General features: G+C 32.0%; 1 protein-coding gene and 1 long non-coding RNA gene across 5 annotated transcripts; one reads left to right on the top strand and one right to left on the bottom strand.

Moving 5' to 3' along the window:
- Positions 1-341: 341 nt before the first annotated feature.
- On the bottom strand, positions 342-4032 carry LOC107906854 (probable receptor-like protein kinase At1g80640). Of its 2 annotated transcripts, none has more exons than XM_016833982.2 (10): positions 3390-4032; positions 2866-3057; positions 2506-2756; positions 2282-2414; positions 2115-2178; positions 1939-2035; positions 1672-1774; positions 1340-1458; positions 1166-1255; positions 342-750 (listed from the first exon to the last, which is right to left on the bottom strand). In XM_016833982.2, the coding sequence occupies exons 1-10, from the start codon at positions 3550-3552 to the stop codon at positions 610-612; spliced, it is 1353 nt and encodes a 450-aa protein (XP_016689471.1). In that variant the 5' UTR covers positions 3553-4032; the 3' UTR covers positions 342-609. The 2 variants fall into 2 exon arrangements, with proteins under 2 accessions (XP_016689471.1, XP_016689472.1); XM_016833983.2 differs by having other exon boundaries at positions 2866-3039; positions 3390-4018.
- Positions 4033-6497: 2465 nt separating this feature from the next.
- LOC107906855 (uncharacterized) lies at positions 6498-12039 on the top strand. 3 transcript variants are annotated; one of them, XR_001686811.2, is made up of 6 exons: positions 6521-6718; positions 6902-6958; positions 7077-7139; positions 7227-7276; positions 11373-11441; positions 11597-12039. It is a non-coding gene; the product is annotated as an uncharacterized lncRNA (long non-coding RNA). The 3 variants fall into 3 exon arrangements; XR_005913690.1 differs by lacking the exon at positions 7227-7276 and having other exon boundaries at positions 6498-6718; positions 8015-11441; XR_001686812.2 differs by lacking the exon at positions 7227-7276.
- The last annotated feature ends 4571 nt before the right edge of the window (positions 12040-16610 follow it).

The following is a 16610-nucleotide window of genomic DNA, read 5'->3' as shown; positions in this document are numbered from 1 at the left end:
ATCCCATTCCCACCCATAGTGATAAAGAAATCAAATCACTATATTAAATCAGATCTCTTTTTTATCACTATGGTGATTTGATTTAATATGGCGATTAGTAACTAATGCACACGTTTACGTTGCAAATCTCGTCACCTTTGTAGTTGTGGGAGCCATAAAAATAAAATAAATAACCCATTTATTTCCACAAAATACTTTTTTCTTCTTTTGCCTTTCAATTCCCATGCAGGTGTACCTAATATGCACTAAATTAACGCTTACATCATCATATCTCATCTGCTCCTTGTAGATTTACCGATCCTTTTAGCCATATTCAATTGATTTGGACAGCAAAGGCAGAATTTTGTTCAAATTATCGTTGCATGAATCTAAAATTGCTGTATAAAGAAAGCATTCCGAATATAGTGCAATTTACAAAGGATATCAACAACAATCAGAAAATCCTCCACACCAGCTCGACCGACTACACTTTGCGGTATAAATTATCATCAAATCTGGGCAATGGAACTGATGTGCATGTGTGATTTAATTGAGGCAAAGCCCGGGATTACATGAATCATCAAATACTTGATTTGGAGACAGTCGACACACGAGAGGAAGTTTGTAGGGTTAAGGTGTTGCAGGTTGTGTAACTCTTAGAGTCCCTCCAAGCTCCATAGGAACAAGAGGGATAAGCGAGTGGAGCACATCAGTTATCAATGGACGATAGCTTGGTTCGGGTTGCACACATAGCACAGCCACAGCAGCGACCTGCATATCACGATTCCACTATGTAATTAGCAAAGCATTAAGCAGATCTTTAGTGATAGTGACCGAAAGCTACAACCTTTCATCTTTTCTTTTTCAGAATGGAGGACAATAATTCAGCCCAAGGACATGCATAGTCAAGCCTAATAAGAACAATGGACAAATTTTTCTATGTGATTGCTTGCTCAGGAATCTTCATTCTAAAGGGGTACAAAGTCAAATTAAGCAAAATAAAGAAAATCAGTCTCCAAACTGAAAGAATGGGTGTTTCTCAGTTCACTCGTTCCTACCTAACCTAAACAGTAAGACTTATCTGACACAGTAGACAACAAAATAAAGTCATTTTAGAATAAAAATCAAATTTCCAACCAAGTTAATGACACTCACAGTACATTTTTTTCACTAGCAGCTTACCAACCTGATACAAGTGTTTTAGATCCATTGTATCTCGTATCACAGGATCCACGTTGCTAGGGAGTTTAGATCTGTCAGTAAGCTGAGGCATAGCCTGCATTCAATAATAATATGGCTTTTCAATCTCTTTCTTCTTCTTTTTTTAACCTGAACTAACATAAGAGCAAGGCATACTTACCCATGTGACAATAGATTGGCACTGAGCTGGTGCCAGTTTTTCTACAGGCTTTCTTCCAAATATAAGTTCCAGCAGCACAACACCAAAAGCATACACATCACTCTTATCTGTTAATTTACCTACAAAACCAGATAATGCATTTAAGCTTCTTATGAAAAGAGTTATGAAATTCATTTCACTCATACTGAAAGTGAAATGAGTGCTGATATGCCATTCCCAGATCCCTTTGAAGCCAATAGTATGAAAGAGAAATAAAAATTAGTGCAGCTGTCTTATAGACCATATATTTATTGAGATCAGAAAATGAGAGCTAATTAGTGCAGAGAGTATACCATCTAAAAGGTATTCAGGAGCAACATAGCCTAAAGTTCCCGAAAGCTTCAAATTATTCTTGTTTTGGGCTGCATAAGTTACTGCAAGTCCGAAATCCGAAAGCTGTATGGAGCCATAATGACAGAATGTGAGCTCCAATAGGCTTAATATAGGGCATTAGTAATGAATGTCCAGCAGCAATAATAATAATAATAATAATAATAATAATAATGCAAAGTATACTAAAAAAGTGTAGGAGGTCTAATGATTTACACTACAATTATCACCTTAGCATTGAAGGCTGAATCCAAAAGAATATTAGATGATTTCAGATCTCTATGGATGACTGGTGGATTGCAATGTTCATGCAGATGCTCTAATCCTCTGGTCAACATTTAAAATTTATTAAAGAATATACTCATTATCTAAGAGGAATAAGTGAAAATTCAAAACAAAGCCTTACCTTGCTGTATCCAAAGCAATTTTCATCCGCATATCCCAAGTTAATGACGATCCACGAGAAGGTCCTGCGATATAATTTAAAATTTTCCAGAAACAAAATTAATACAGTTTTTTGTAGTGTTGATTTCTTAAGTTGTTTATGAGAGTAAGGGGAGAGAAAAAAGTTACCATGTAATTGTGTTTCCAAAGAACCATTTGGCATCAATTCGTATACAATAAACCTCATCTCGTTTTCACTACTAAAACCCAACAGCGAAATTATATTGGGATGCTTAAATTTACATAGTAAATCCACTTCATTCTGCAATTCCATACAATAACTCAACACATAAAAGGAACTAATAAATTTCTTTAAAGAAAAAAAAAGAAAAGAATTCCATAAAAAATAATACCTGAAATTCTCTTTTTGCATCCTGGTTTGCACAGTTCAACTTCTTAACAGCAGCAAAAGAACCAACATCGAATTGAGCCTTGTAAACACACCCAAATCCACCCTCACCCAAAATATTACATTGATGAAACTTGTTTGTAGATTTTTCAAGTGTCTTATACTCCATAAATGAAGCAGAACCCTCTTTAGAAACCGTCCTCGTAGCCTTGAATTTACCAAAAAATGGTGCCAAAACACTCCCTTTCTCAGCATCTTCAAATTTAAGACCACAAAGAAGAAGCAGGGGAAATTATCAGTCCTAAACCCAAGCTCTCATGGTTCCAGAACTATGAAGAAAAACTGAAAGGGTATGGGCTGTTACCTGAGTTCTTAGCATCGTTTGTGGTGGACTTGTGCGAGTTCTTCCTGTAATAAATCCATAAACAAAACAACGAACAGATAATTGCACCCAAGGAACAGCAACCAATAATGACAGCGATTAACATTTTATTGGGTGGATCCTTCTTTGTGTGTTCTTCACTTCCCAGTTGAAATCCTGCTATCCCATTAACCACTTCATAGAGTCAAAAATACAACTTTTTTAGGATATCAAACAACAAAAAAAGGAAAGCTTCCACCAAGTTCAAAAATATTTTCTTTTTTTTTTAAAAAAAAGGTTGTTTATAAACTGGGTAAGATTTCCATGAAGCAAAACGAACACTGTCCACATTCAAAATAATATTAAATGCACCGAATGGAAATTTGAAGTGTGATAAGACCGTCGTTTAACTAGCCGGTCGAAAAAAAACAAGTGTTTTATGTCCACTAGTTGACAGACTAGAAACAAAAAAAAAAAAGGAAGGAAATGGGCAGTTACATTCATGACCAAAAATGAAGTAGTACTACCTGGAGAAAAGGCAGACATTGAAGCAGAGATGGGACTAGAAAAGGGCGATGAAACGGGGGATAAAGAGGAAGCAAGAGGGCCTGGTACGGCTATAACAATCATGTTTTCATGAGTAAAAATAAGTGAAACGAGGAAAAGAAACAGCTGTAGAAGCTTCTTCATCTCTTCCTTCTTCAAACAATAATAAAACCTTTTTACTGTTGATAGTAACAACAAATTTTCAGGAAAACATGAAGAAAAGAGATATGAATAGAAGCAAAGTCCCAGGCTTTGTATTTGTGGGTTCAATTCAAATATGACTGACAAGAGAAAGAGAAAGAGAAAGAGAAAGAGAGACTCTATTTGGGAATTTGGATGTTGTAGAATTGTATAGGCTATGGTTTCTAGGGTCTAGGCTTTTGCGTTGCTCTTCTTTTAACTGTCTTTTATATTGAAAAGTAGGGAAAAGAAAAGCATAAAAGGAATCAAAAGAATGCAGAGGAAAGCTGTTTATGTTGGGAGTGGGGGCAGAGGCAAAGCTCGCAACACAATCATGTGGGCAGCCTTTTTAAAATAATACCATTGATCTACTTTCATCAACCTGTTCATAGTGTCTTTTTTTTTTTCTCTACTCCACTTGCATGATCAGATGTTCAAAATTCCCTCGTCAACAAAATATATCAGGACAAAAACAAAAACAAATTTTGGGTTTTCCTTCTTGTCAAAAATTATGGCAATGAACAAAGAATTGAAAAGTAGAGACTATTATTAAAAAATATTAGTTTAAACAACATGAAAGCAAGTGGTTGTTTTCCCAGGGTTCTTAACATCATTAACCCCAAATAAAAGGACGGAATTCTTTCGTTTTCATGGGACTCTCACTTTGACAAGGTTCAAGCAAAGCAAATTAAAAAAAAAACCCTAAATTTATTGTAAAATTCGATGCTTTACGCTTTCCTAATAAATATGCTAAGAATTAGTATGTGAAAATGTTCGTCAAAGGATGTTGTTGGCATGTTGTTTTACTATCTTAAAAAGTTAAAACCCTAAATAAACATCAATTTTTGAATCTTCAATAGTCTTTTGCCTTTCATTTCCAGAGAATGCTATTAATTTTCCTGGAAAAAAAATGGTCTAAATTGTTGTTCTATTAACTTTTTAAGAATTTAAGTAAAATAAATAAATACTTCAATCCCATTTATGAAATAGTGCATCAAACATATTATATGGTATTATAAAAGCTATTTCATTCATTTAAGTTAGGATATGAGACCCCTCTATATCTCTTTTCTTTTATTTTTTAATTAAAAAATGATAATAGTGCTAACAACAATAAAACTAAATTAGACAAGTAGTCACATGGCTATATTATGGATCGTCTAAACAACATTTTCGGATTAGACATGCACAACATTAATACCTAGAAGCATATCACACTGAGTAAATGACCCTACTTTATTATATATATATATAAAGCTTAAATTTTTGGATCATTTTGATTGTAAGATTCTTAGGGTATGATCCAAAAATATACAAGTAGTTTATATGTACTCACCTTCCAAATAAAATATACAAGTAGTTGTGCCGACAAGGTTTCGAGTATTAAAATCAACAAGCGAAAATCATGTGGATGATGAGGTTGAAATTTATACAAGGATGCAAGAAAAGCCTAATCAAGTTTTTTTCGAAATTTTGGGCATATTTTTAGTCAAAACCCAATTTCTTTATTAAACGTAGACCACTCAAGTGTAGCAGTTGGGTCGACTTACATTGAATATTGGGTCACACATGAGCCTATTAAAAGACCAGAAACAAATATATGCACAGTATATCTTTGGCAAAAGTTAAGTTTTTGAGTTTTAGGTTTTATATTTGTAATGTGAGTAAATTTTAAAAAATAAATTAATTCCCGTAAATCAGATTTATTCAATTCTATTGCTAAAAGTGGTGTGACAGGATAATTAAATATTTACTCGTGACATGTTACGTCTGCTTTATGAGATCAATTTTCAATAATAAAAATAACAAACAAATTATTTTGCTCTTTAATTTAATATACATAAATTAATTTATCCTTTTTTAATAGAAGAGACAACACAAAATTTGACTTTTAGTATAATGATCTCTACGATACTTTTTACTTTGTCATATATGGATTTTGTTGGATTATATATGTTTTTTTAGTGTTTCTTTGTTCTTTGTATTGATTTATCATATTTCATAATTATTTAAATATGTATTTATAATTATATTTTATTATATTTATACTTAAAAAATCTTTTTTTACGTATACAACTTAATCAGCACTGAATTTGACACTGAAATTGATTAAATACAGACAAAATATAGCTTAAAAACGGGTTTAAATTTTTTATTCCTTGAACCTTCATAAGCCCACGGTCTCAGCAGAAAATGAAAGTTATGAACTTTTCCAAAGGCCGAAACCAGGCCCAAAGATATATATCTGCAAAACCCAATATTATTACTTTCTCATTTCTGCAATTACAATTTATGAAAAATTGCATAAATTGCATTTTGTTTTTCTATTCAAAAAATGGTCAAATTAGTCTATGTATATTAAATCCAAGAGCACAATGATCTTTCTGTTAAAAAATTTATTTATTTTTACTTTTAAAAACCGATCTCATATGTCAACATGTGGTATATGTGGTGACTCTCTTGTTACTTTATCAGCCACAATAATAAACTAAGTATATGACAATGATAAACTAAGTATATGGAAGTACCCAAAGAACCAAAAGCGAAGGAAAAGAAAAAAGAGTGGGTTGGTTGGTTTATTGGATCATTAGGGGGTAAATGATGGAGGAAATGCTAATCTAACTTCCCAAGGCCCATCGACTCCCTACCCCCTAAACCTTAATTGTGGCCGCGATTATTAAAGCATCTTAATTATAGATTCTTTGAGATAAGATTGAGAAGCTATGAAATCTAATCTTTGAATAGTGGCGAAGGTAGAATGAACAGTGATAATTAGTTGGAAATACAACTGGGAGACAAAATGGGAATGCAAGTGCTTATACAGGTAGTGACCCAATAACTGGTTGCCGTCAGGACAGATCATATGATAAAAAAGTCACGTGACCTGAACAGTTGAAATACAATGGATGGATATAAGGTTTAAATTCAATCATGTGTTAACATCTTTGGTAATGTGGCGTGCCGTGTTACTATTGCCCACTTCCGTGAGTAGGAGCGGCTGGGTTAGTGGACTGGCTTTGGCTTCCCAATTTCTACGCCGCTGTCATACACAAATATCTCCAAACCCGCCATTGGAACACCCTTGAAAGCTTATTATCAAAATTAGATTTTATTTGTGCCTGGGTTTTAGGTGGGCTGCCACCAAATCTCCAAGCTTTTGTTCAATTGTTTATCCACTTTTGAAATTTACTATTTTCATCCATCTAGTATTCCAAATTATCCTATAGCATTTTTTTTTTCAATTTGTTGGTTCTTGATCAGTTGATGTATTTTGCAGTTTAAAATTATATTGATCAGTTGATGTATTTTGCAGGGCGTTGCTGCTAATGGAACCACTAGCACAACCACGAAGAGATAGAGAAGAAAGAACGTAAAGTGATTGATCTTTTTGATTCATGTTTTTGGTGGGAAATGTTTTATGAAAGAAAATCCGAAGATGATTCATTCATGGGTATTATTATTAACCGGAAGAATCCGTCATTTTTCAGACTTTTGCTGAACTTAAGGAAGAGGAGAGTCTGCTTGTGAAGGAAATGAGTTATTTGAAAAAGGTGAGTCATGGTATTTTACATAATTCATCATGTGCTGTTGATTGCAACTTACAGCTAGATGATCTTACTATCACTATACCAAAATAGGGTTTTAACGGCGTTTTTTTAGGCCTTCAGCGGCGCTTTTTAGCGCAATTGTAAGTATTTGCGGCGCTTCAACAAGCGCCACAAAAAATGCCACTATTGACCACGCCGCTAATATTTGCGGCGCTTTTAGAAATAAACGCCGCTAAAGACCATGTTCTTGCGCTTTTTTAACAAATGCCGCTAAAGAACATAGCCTTTAGCGACGGTTTTCTAACAATTGCCGCTAAAGAACATGACCTTTAGTGACGCTTTTTATCATAAACGCCGCTAAAAGTACCGTTCTTTAGCGGCATTTTACATAAAAATGCCACTAACTTTTAAAAACATTTAAAAAAATTAAATATTAAAATTAAACATTATTAATATAAAAAATTAATTAGTATTAAATATATACTTTTAGTCAAAAAGATATTATTTAATCATATAATAAATTAATATTTTTTAGTCAAAATATTGAAAAATTATGTTAATATTTAAATAGCAAAATTACAAGTTCAAATAGTGCAAATAATTGATTGCAAAAAAAAAATGCACAAGTTCAATATGTACAGTTATAAACTTGAAAATTTATAAACTAAAAACCCTTTGAAATTAGACTAAAATAGGTTTACTACATCCACTGTTTACTACATGGGCTTATTGCTTCTATAAACTCAAATTAGACATTGTTGAGGAAATATAACACAATCTGATAAAGTAACAGGCTAATTGATATTTTACTTCTGAGTAGTGACTTAATTAATTTAATTCACTCACTGCCACTGAAGATGGTCTCTCCTCTTCAACAGGTCTTTCAAGCAAGAACCTACCTCTGAGTAGTGACTGCAAAAAAGATAAGAGTGCTGCTAGTTTAGCATGGCAATATGTGAAAACAAAAGGATTTTCATAGAGCAAAACCATATATATATATTAACATCAATCATCAAGACATGTGATCACACAACAGTCTAGAAGTGATTTATAAGAGCTAATTCCATCGTGGGCATACTTTTAATATCTTACTTTCATAAAAAATTAAAATATTTTCTAAAAACATAGGAATGATATTACTTTCAGTCTTAACCATTATATAGCAAGTATTATCCTTCTACAAAGAAATAAAAGGTTAACCTCCTTTAGTTTCCAACCTAGCATGAATATATGATAAAGAGGGATGAATGGTGAAAAACTTAGGTAACAAAAACATGGTTATTAAAAACGAAGTTCTCAGCTGGGATTGAAAGTTGATTATTAAAAATTTAACTAGCCTGACAGAAGTTAATTGCTAAACATAGCTGGTGCTTAATTATCTAAACAAAAAATAATGATATATCTATTATATACTAATCCTCAGGTTTCATAAACTTAAAGCCTGACATGTGACATATAGACAAGAAAAACGCACACTTTCACATATGCAATCACTTAAATGCAGCTTGGGCAATTTTGAATTCAAAAGAAATCTCAAAACTGTGTATCCAAAAACAAAGAAATTCCACCATTTAAAGTCTAGTAAAGCAAACACGTCGTGCATATCAGTAATTCATCAAATTCAAAAACATAGACATGGCAATATATCCACAATAAATATAAATTACAATAGTTTAGACTGAAGAGTGCTAAACAATACCCATTAGCAGAAAACACTTTTAAACTAATTCAATCTTACATCACTGAGAACAAGAGCAGAAATAAGCACGTGAAAACAATGCAAAATCAGCGTATCTTAGAAAAAAAAAGGGTAAAAGTAGATCAATAAGAAACAAGGGACAGTTAAGAGGCATGAATTTCAGCCAAAAGATTCAGTGAGTGAAGTACATGGTACCAGTAATAACCCATGAATTTCAAAACCTAGGATAAAATAGTGAACACTGGACCAGTGCAAAATACTTTTAGCTACTTAGTCAGACTCAAATGTGAGTGTTAGGTACAAGTATGCCTCTGACACAAGTATGTTTAACATTTCCAAATGTGAGTGTTAGGTACAATATCACGCAAGGGCTGGAAGTATACATTACTTCTAGGGGTAGACAAATCTAAATGTTTATTTGATTTAGGACTTGATATACCATATCAAGGGTTGAAAGCATATAGTACCTATCAGGATATCTCCCATTAATCCCATTAAAATAGCATCAACTGCCAACCTTACCTACAGTATTCGTATTGGATAACCAAGCTAGGTTACTGTCCAAGATGAAGAATATGTACTTCTGATTTTAAAATTCTTTAAAAATAAAAAATGAGACAATCCATACTTTCTCAGGCAACTCCACAAATGGATATATAAAACAATTTAAATAGGAATAATTTAAATATAAAACATTTAATAGAACTTTAATCTAAAAAGCAAGTACATAAAGATTCTCTAGTCTTATTTCATAATATACCCAAATATAACCGCATTCCAAAGCATAATGTTGTTATCTTGAGGTGCACCACTAATTCCAGCACAAAATAATTGATAAAAAGGTCACAGTTCTTTAGCATAAACATCTAAAGGATATGACCTAACAGAACCTGAGGTGAAAAATGATGTGCACAACATGCTTAAATGCACATATATCCAGTGAAACATTTAAATACTTGATCCCCCACATGACATGATGACTCAACAAGAAGGATGAGACATAATGGCTACATGAAAAGCTTACAGTTAAAATGAAGTTGATTAAGCATACCTGTCCACCAAACATTATTAATTTCTCCCTGGAGTTATGCAGCAGAGAAGGGGGAAATTATACCTGTCAAATTAATAATATACCCTAAACTAAAATGAAGTTGATTAAGCATACCTGTCCACCAAACATTATTAATTTCTCCCTGGAGTTATGCAGCAGAGAAGGGGAAATCTCTAACCCCTAAACATTAAATCCCAACCCTTAAACCATAATCCCTAAATCCACACTCCATAAACCTTAAAATATGAACACCTAAACCGGCCTTAAATCTTAAATTAATAATATACCCTAAACTAAAAACCCTAAATAAATTTATTATTATCTCTTTTACAATTATATAAGAACATATTTAAAATATAAATTAAAAAATAATTAATCTAAACCCAAAACCCTAACCTGACCCCTGAATCCCTAACTTTTAACCCCTAACGCGTCTAAGTACCCCTAAACCCATAACCCTCTAATCCCTAAATCTTAAATCCCAACCCTTAAATCATAATCACTAATTCATAATCCATAAATCCATACTCCCTAAACCTTAAAATATGAACTCCTAAACCGGCCTTAAATCTTAAATAAATCATGTACCTTAAACCAAAAACCCTAAACAAATTTATTATTATCTCTTTTACAATTATATAAGAACATATTTAAAACATAAATTAAAAAAATTAATCTAAACGCCCAAAATCCTAACTCGACCCCTGAATCCCTAAACCCTAAATTCTTAACTCTTAACCCATAACATCTAACCCCTAAACCCCTAAACCTCTAGCCCCTAAACATTAATTCTCAACCCTTAAACCATAATCCCTAATCCATACTCCCTAAACCTTAAAATAGTAACTCCTAAATTGGCCTTAAATCTTAAATAAATCATATACCGTACCCTAAACCAAAAACCCTAAACTATAGTGATAATTAATTCAATATTTTAAAATTAATACTATTTCTTTTACAATTATATAAGAAATTTTTTAATATATAAATTAAAAAACAATCATAATTCTTTGAATATTCAATTAGAAATAAATTGAATTTTATTTACTTAATATAAATAAACCAATTAAGATAAAATATTTTTAGCGGCGCTTTTCCAAAAACGCTGCTAAAGCCTTAGCATTAGCGGCGCTTCTTCAAAAACGCCGCTAAAGCCCCTAGCATTAGCGGCGCTTCTTCAAAAACGCCGCTAAAGCCCCTAGCATTAGCGGCACTTTTTTGAAAAGACCGCTAAAGCCACTAAAGGTAAGAAAACGACGTCGTTTGGGTTTTGGTTTTTTGCGATGTTTTTCTGGAAAACACCATTAATGCCCTTTTTTACCGGTGTTTTTTGAAAAAACACCGCTAATGCTCGATCTTTAGTGGCGATTTCCATAAAGCGCCGCTAATGCTCGATTTTTACCGGCGTTTTTTGTCTAAGCGCCGCTAAAAGTGCCGCTAAAAGCCTGTTTTGGTGTAGTGTATCATTTTCTTATTCGTTGAATAGGAGATAGCATCAATGCGTGCTACTTGCAAAGAATAGAGAGCCAGGAATGAGAACTTGAAAAGAATCAAGGTGAGCAAAATGTCTTTGTAATAACTTTAGCGTACTAATTTGGCAATTCATTGATCAATATGTTGGGCATATAATTGGCCAAAACTAACTACTTTTTATTGGGAAATACTCTTCTGCTGCCCTCATTGTTTGATGTAAACTTATATTTATTGCAGCGTGATTTGAACTTGAGCACTGCAAAGAATTAACCTGAGGAAGTACCTTCTTGTCAACCCCATCCAAGTGTACCCTCGTCTCTTGAATATGTTATGTCAACTTTTACCCTCACATGCCATTGATGATTGCAAAGCCGTGTTAGATTCTTGCATTATCGGAAAGGCCTTACTGTCTGATCTCAATATGATGCCTGTTGAAGATGAATCTGGCGCTGAGACTTTACATGGGAGTAGCTAAAAAGATGAGTTGACTACTTTTCCCATCTCGCAGCCGAAGGTTGTGAAGAAATAGGTCATCTTGTAGGAAACTAGTGACACTGGCCAAGGCAATGAACTGTTTGTTGATTAACTCAAGCCAAGCAACAAAATCTGTAACAGCCCAATTTTCAGTAGTCTCAGAACAATGATTTGAGATCACTAAATTTGATGAAAAAGTTAGAAAATTTTATTAATTAATAATTATAAGTTAACCGTGATTTTAGAAATATTTTTGAATTAGTGAATTTTGTGATTTAAAAGAAATTATTAGGTAAATTGGGTCGAAAACAATGTATCAAGACCTCGATATTATAAACTGAGCCGTAAATATTTTTATAAATATTTACGGAGTGTCATTAGGGTAGTATTAAAGTTTCGTTAAGAAATTTTAACGTTTTAATGGTTAATTGATTAAAAAGGATAAAATTGAAAAAAAAATTCCTGAGACTCCATTTCGGTAAATTGGATGATAAATATTTACGAAGTTAGTTGTATAATTAATTAAGTTTTAATTAGGTGAATTTGTCTAAATTGAGGTTAATTATGAAAGAGGATTAAATTGCAATAGAGATAAAATTTTAATTAAAAATTAAAGAAAAGTTAAAAGGACCAAATAGGTAATTATGCCTTTTTATAAAGTTGAACCGGCATACCTAAAGAAATATCTGAGATATTTTAGTTAATATATATTATATTTATTTACTTAATAAATAAGTATTATATTAATTATATTGTTATAATATTATATTATTATATATATAAAAAAAACAAATAGAAAAGAAGGAAAGAAACAGAATTGAAAAACGCAACAGAGAAGGAGAAAGGAAAGAAAGAAAAGGGAATTTTGGGTTTTGAAGTTCCAAGCTCAATTGGTAAGTTAATTTAATCCATTTTCTTATAATTTTTGAGTTTTTGGAGTTCTAGAACAAAATATGTCATGATATATGTTGAAATTTTGAAAGATAGTTGATTTTTAGACATGAGTTATGTTGAATTAATTGATGAAATAGGGGTTAAATTGATTGAATTTCAAGTTAGAAGTTAGTAAATGGTTGATTTGTAAAATAAAACATAAGTTTTGAATTAATAGGGACTAAATTGAGAGAATTTCAAAACTAGGGATTTATGGTGAAATTAGAGAGTTAAATTAGTTTAAAGTGGGAATGGAATGAAAATATGAAATTAGTTTTGAGAATAAAAGTTAGTCTCGGTTTAGAGACTAAATTGAAATTTAGGCAAATATTGAGTAAAAATTGAAATATTTAATATGAGATTGAATTGAATTGTATTGATGATTTTTAATTGTTTTAATTCCGTAGCTAGCGTTGTACCGGAATTCTCGACTAAAAAGGGAAAAAAATATAGTCGACGAGGAATAGCTCGAAATTCCTGGTTTGTATTTCTATAATCCGAATCTAATTATTAATTGTTATATTTTTAATTAAATGTTATGGTAAGTGATTGAGGTGAGAATTATTGTTTTTTTTTTACAATTGAAGTGGATTGTATTGATATGTGATGAAATTATATTGGTTGAATTGAAGTGGAATATATATTATGAATATATATTATAAATGTGAAATTGTGCAAATATGATAATTCAATTATTTTTTATATGTATAAAATTCACCCTTAATGCCCAAGTAGATGGAATTTAGAACTACTGGGATATTAGTGGCATGTCATTAAGGAACTTTAGCGCACTCTCTGATTATTAGCATTTAGCACGTTGGTGCTCTCTGATTATTAGCACGTTAGTGCTCCCCTGATTACTAGCACGTCAGTGCTCTCTGTTTAGCACATCTGTGCTCACTGTATAGCACTTCAGTGCTCTCTGTTCATTAGTGCATAATAATGCACCTCTGTATTTGTTCCGTATATCCGGTGTGTTCTATAAAGTCTACTTTGGGCTAAGAATAAGAATATGAGATAGTGAATTGAAAATAGAATGTGAAAAATGATAGTGAATTGAAAACATAATATGAAATATGTTATAAATACATGGAATACACGAGTTATATACTCATGAATTGAATGTGGAAAGCTATTATATATAGCAAGTGATGATTATTGAATATCGTATGGTTTTAAATGTTCAATTGTGCTTGACATTTTATTATACATATTTTATTGTTTTATTTTTAAATATTCAGATTATAGAAATACCACTAAATTTTTACTCAGCGTACTGTTTTATTTTTCGTGTGCAGGTTAAGTACTTAAGTTTGATCGCTGATTCAGCATCCAACAACGATCCCGAACTCAAATATGGTGATGTTTATTTCTTTGTGTCGGCATGTACCTAAAGTGTCTAAATATTAGTTATTTTGTGATTTGATTGTAAATGAAGTTGTAAGATCTATTTTTGAGAGTTTATAATTTGGATTAAAACGATGCTTGATGACTTGTTTTGATGATATAAAATATTTGAGATTTCTGTCTATTTGATCTGAAATCTCCGGTAATGCTCCGTAACCCGGTTCTGGCGAGGGATACGGGTTGGGGGTTTTACAAAATCATAGTTTGAGCATGCTCCAGTCGCCAACCCTTGAAAAGGAGAAGAAGCTGAGCAGCTACAGAGAGAAGATATTGAGGGTAGTGTAGAAATCCAAGCTCCTCCAATATTCGTTGGGGGTAAACCCTCGTTACTTGATGTTTACAAATTTATATAGAAGATAACTTTGATTCTTTGTAGGTGTAACCTGATGGCTTAGCCCTTTTAACTTGTTAAAAACTAATTTCAGAAATTTGTTGTTATGAACTCTGTTTTCAGCTCTCTTTTTTCAATTATTATTTGGAACTCAGGGATGGGATCGATATTATTTCTATATAATCTTCATGGCTAGTCAAGTTTCTATAAGTTTTTCCTGGACCTCATGCTATATACGTGGCCATAGTCGGCGTTTGGTTTTGTGCTAATAGCTACTCAGTAGCTTTTGTCAGTGATATTCCTTTGACCGTGTCAAAAGGTTCTAGCTGGGCTGGTGATTGGAAGTTGCAATTGGAAATAGGGAGCCTTTGCAAGTAACAAAGGTAATGTGTGTTGGTAAAAAAAAAGGAGAAAAAGATGCCATTAACATAATCGAAATGAAATTGTGCAAACCTGTTTTTTGTTTTTATTCCTGCACTTTGGTCCAATATGTAGTATTTTTTGGATTATACTTGGCGGATTTTCATATAATTTGTCGGATTATAATATTCATATAACACCATATTTTGTCTTTCATAATGTATTACAGCTGAGAATAGAGCACACATCCAAATTCAAAAAGGGGTATAGTATTTAATAATGTTATTATTTTCTTTTTGACTCCTTTTATGGGCCTGAATATGTTTATTGGTAATTGCATGCGTAGAGTAGACTAGGATGCAAAGCTGCATTAAAAGGCAACTTTAGCGTTGCATAACTTAAGCCCATCGATACTAGAAAATTACGTCTTACACTTCCTGTAAATTCATCTTGCTGTCTATGTAACACCCCAAACCCGGTCTAAACGTTATGACCGTATCTGGGAATGTCACATTGTAGCACCCCTTACCCGTATTCGAGGCTGGAATAGGGTACGAGGTATTAGTAGAAGACATACATTTGCATACGTATTAAACCGAGTTAAAAAATTTCATCCGAATTAAAACTTTTAAATTATTAACGTGCTTTTATAATTCTTTACAACATATCCTCGAAATATTATATTCATAACAAATAGGGCCTACGAGACCCGATATTTACTTATGTAATTCAAAGCTTCATTTTCATTTCATTCAATTCACAATTTCTCATGTTTGCAATTTAAATCAATTTCTCAATCCAATATATATTTCAATCATCTAAAAATATAATTCAAGTTACACGAACTTACCAGGCTAAATTGCAGAAATACCAAAATTCAAGGACATTTTGGTATTTTTCTATTTTCATCAAATTTCCACCCAATCTTGATATAAATTAATGTTTCATTCAATTTATTAATTTAAATAATAAAACAATTCATTTCATGCAATTTGGTCACTTTTTGACATTTTTACCAATTTACCCTGAAAATATTACTTTTATTCAATTTAGTCCTTGAACCTAAAACATGCAAATTGGCCATTTTTAATGAGAACTCATGCTAATTGAATAATCATTTATTTTCCTCCTCTTCTCCATTCCACATCCTTAATGTATAATATGTTTATATGTAACATTATCTATAATCCCACCATTTATTTATATATTAATTCAAAGTTGTTCACTTGAGTCATAGTCACTAAATTATTTATATCTTGAGCTACGGAACTCCAAATTAATATCCGCTAAATTCCTATGAAACTAGACTCACATATATTCTTACCATAATATTTAAATAATTTTTAGTTTATCCAATAATTACAATTTATTCTTTAAAGTTTCCCCTGTTTCACTGTTTGACAGTTCCGACCCCTCTTCACTAAAAATTAATTATCTTTTTGTATAGAATTTGGATGATGTTTCCGTTTGTTTCTATTGAAAATAAACTCATTCAGTATTTTAAATGTATAAATTTAAGCCTATAATTATTTTTATTCAAATTTTTATGATTTTCCAAAGTCAGAACAGGGGAACCCAAATTCTTTCTAACCTTGTCTCACAAAATTTATTATATCTCATGATTTAAAATTACATTACTTACACCGCTTCTTCTATGAGAAAATAGACTTAATAAGATTTAATTCCATATTTTGTTCATTCTCTAATTCAATTTCCACAATTTATGGTGATTTTTCAAATTTAACC

This window comes from Gossypium hirsutum, chromosome D05 (genome assembly GCF_007990345.1).
Source record: "Gossypium hirsutum isolate 1008001.06 chromosome D05, Gossypium_hirsutum_v2.1, whole genome shotgun sequence".
Lineage (NCBI taxonomy): Eukaryota > Viridiplantae > Streptophyta > Magnoliopsida > Malvales > Malvaceae > Gossypium > Gossypium hirsutum.
The sequence above is the reverse complement of the archived record's forward strand: the minus strand, read 5'-3'. Positions and strand labels throughout refer to the sequence as shown.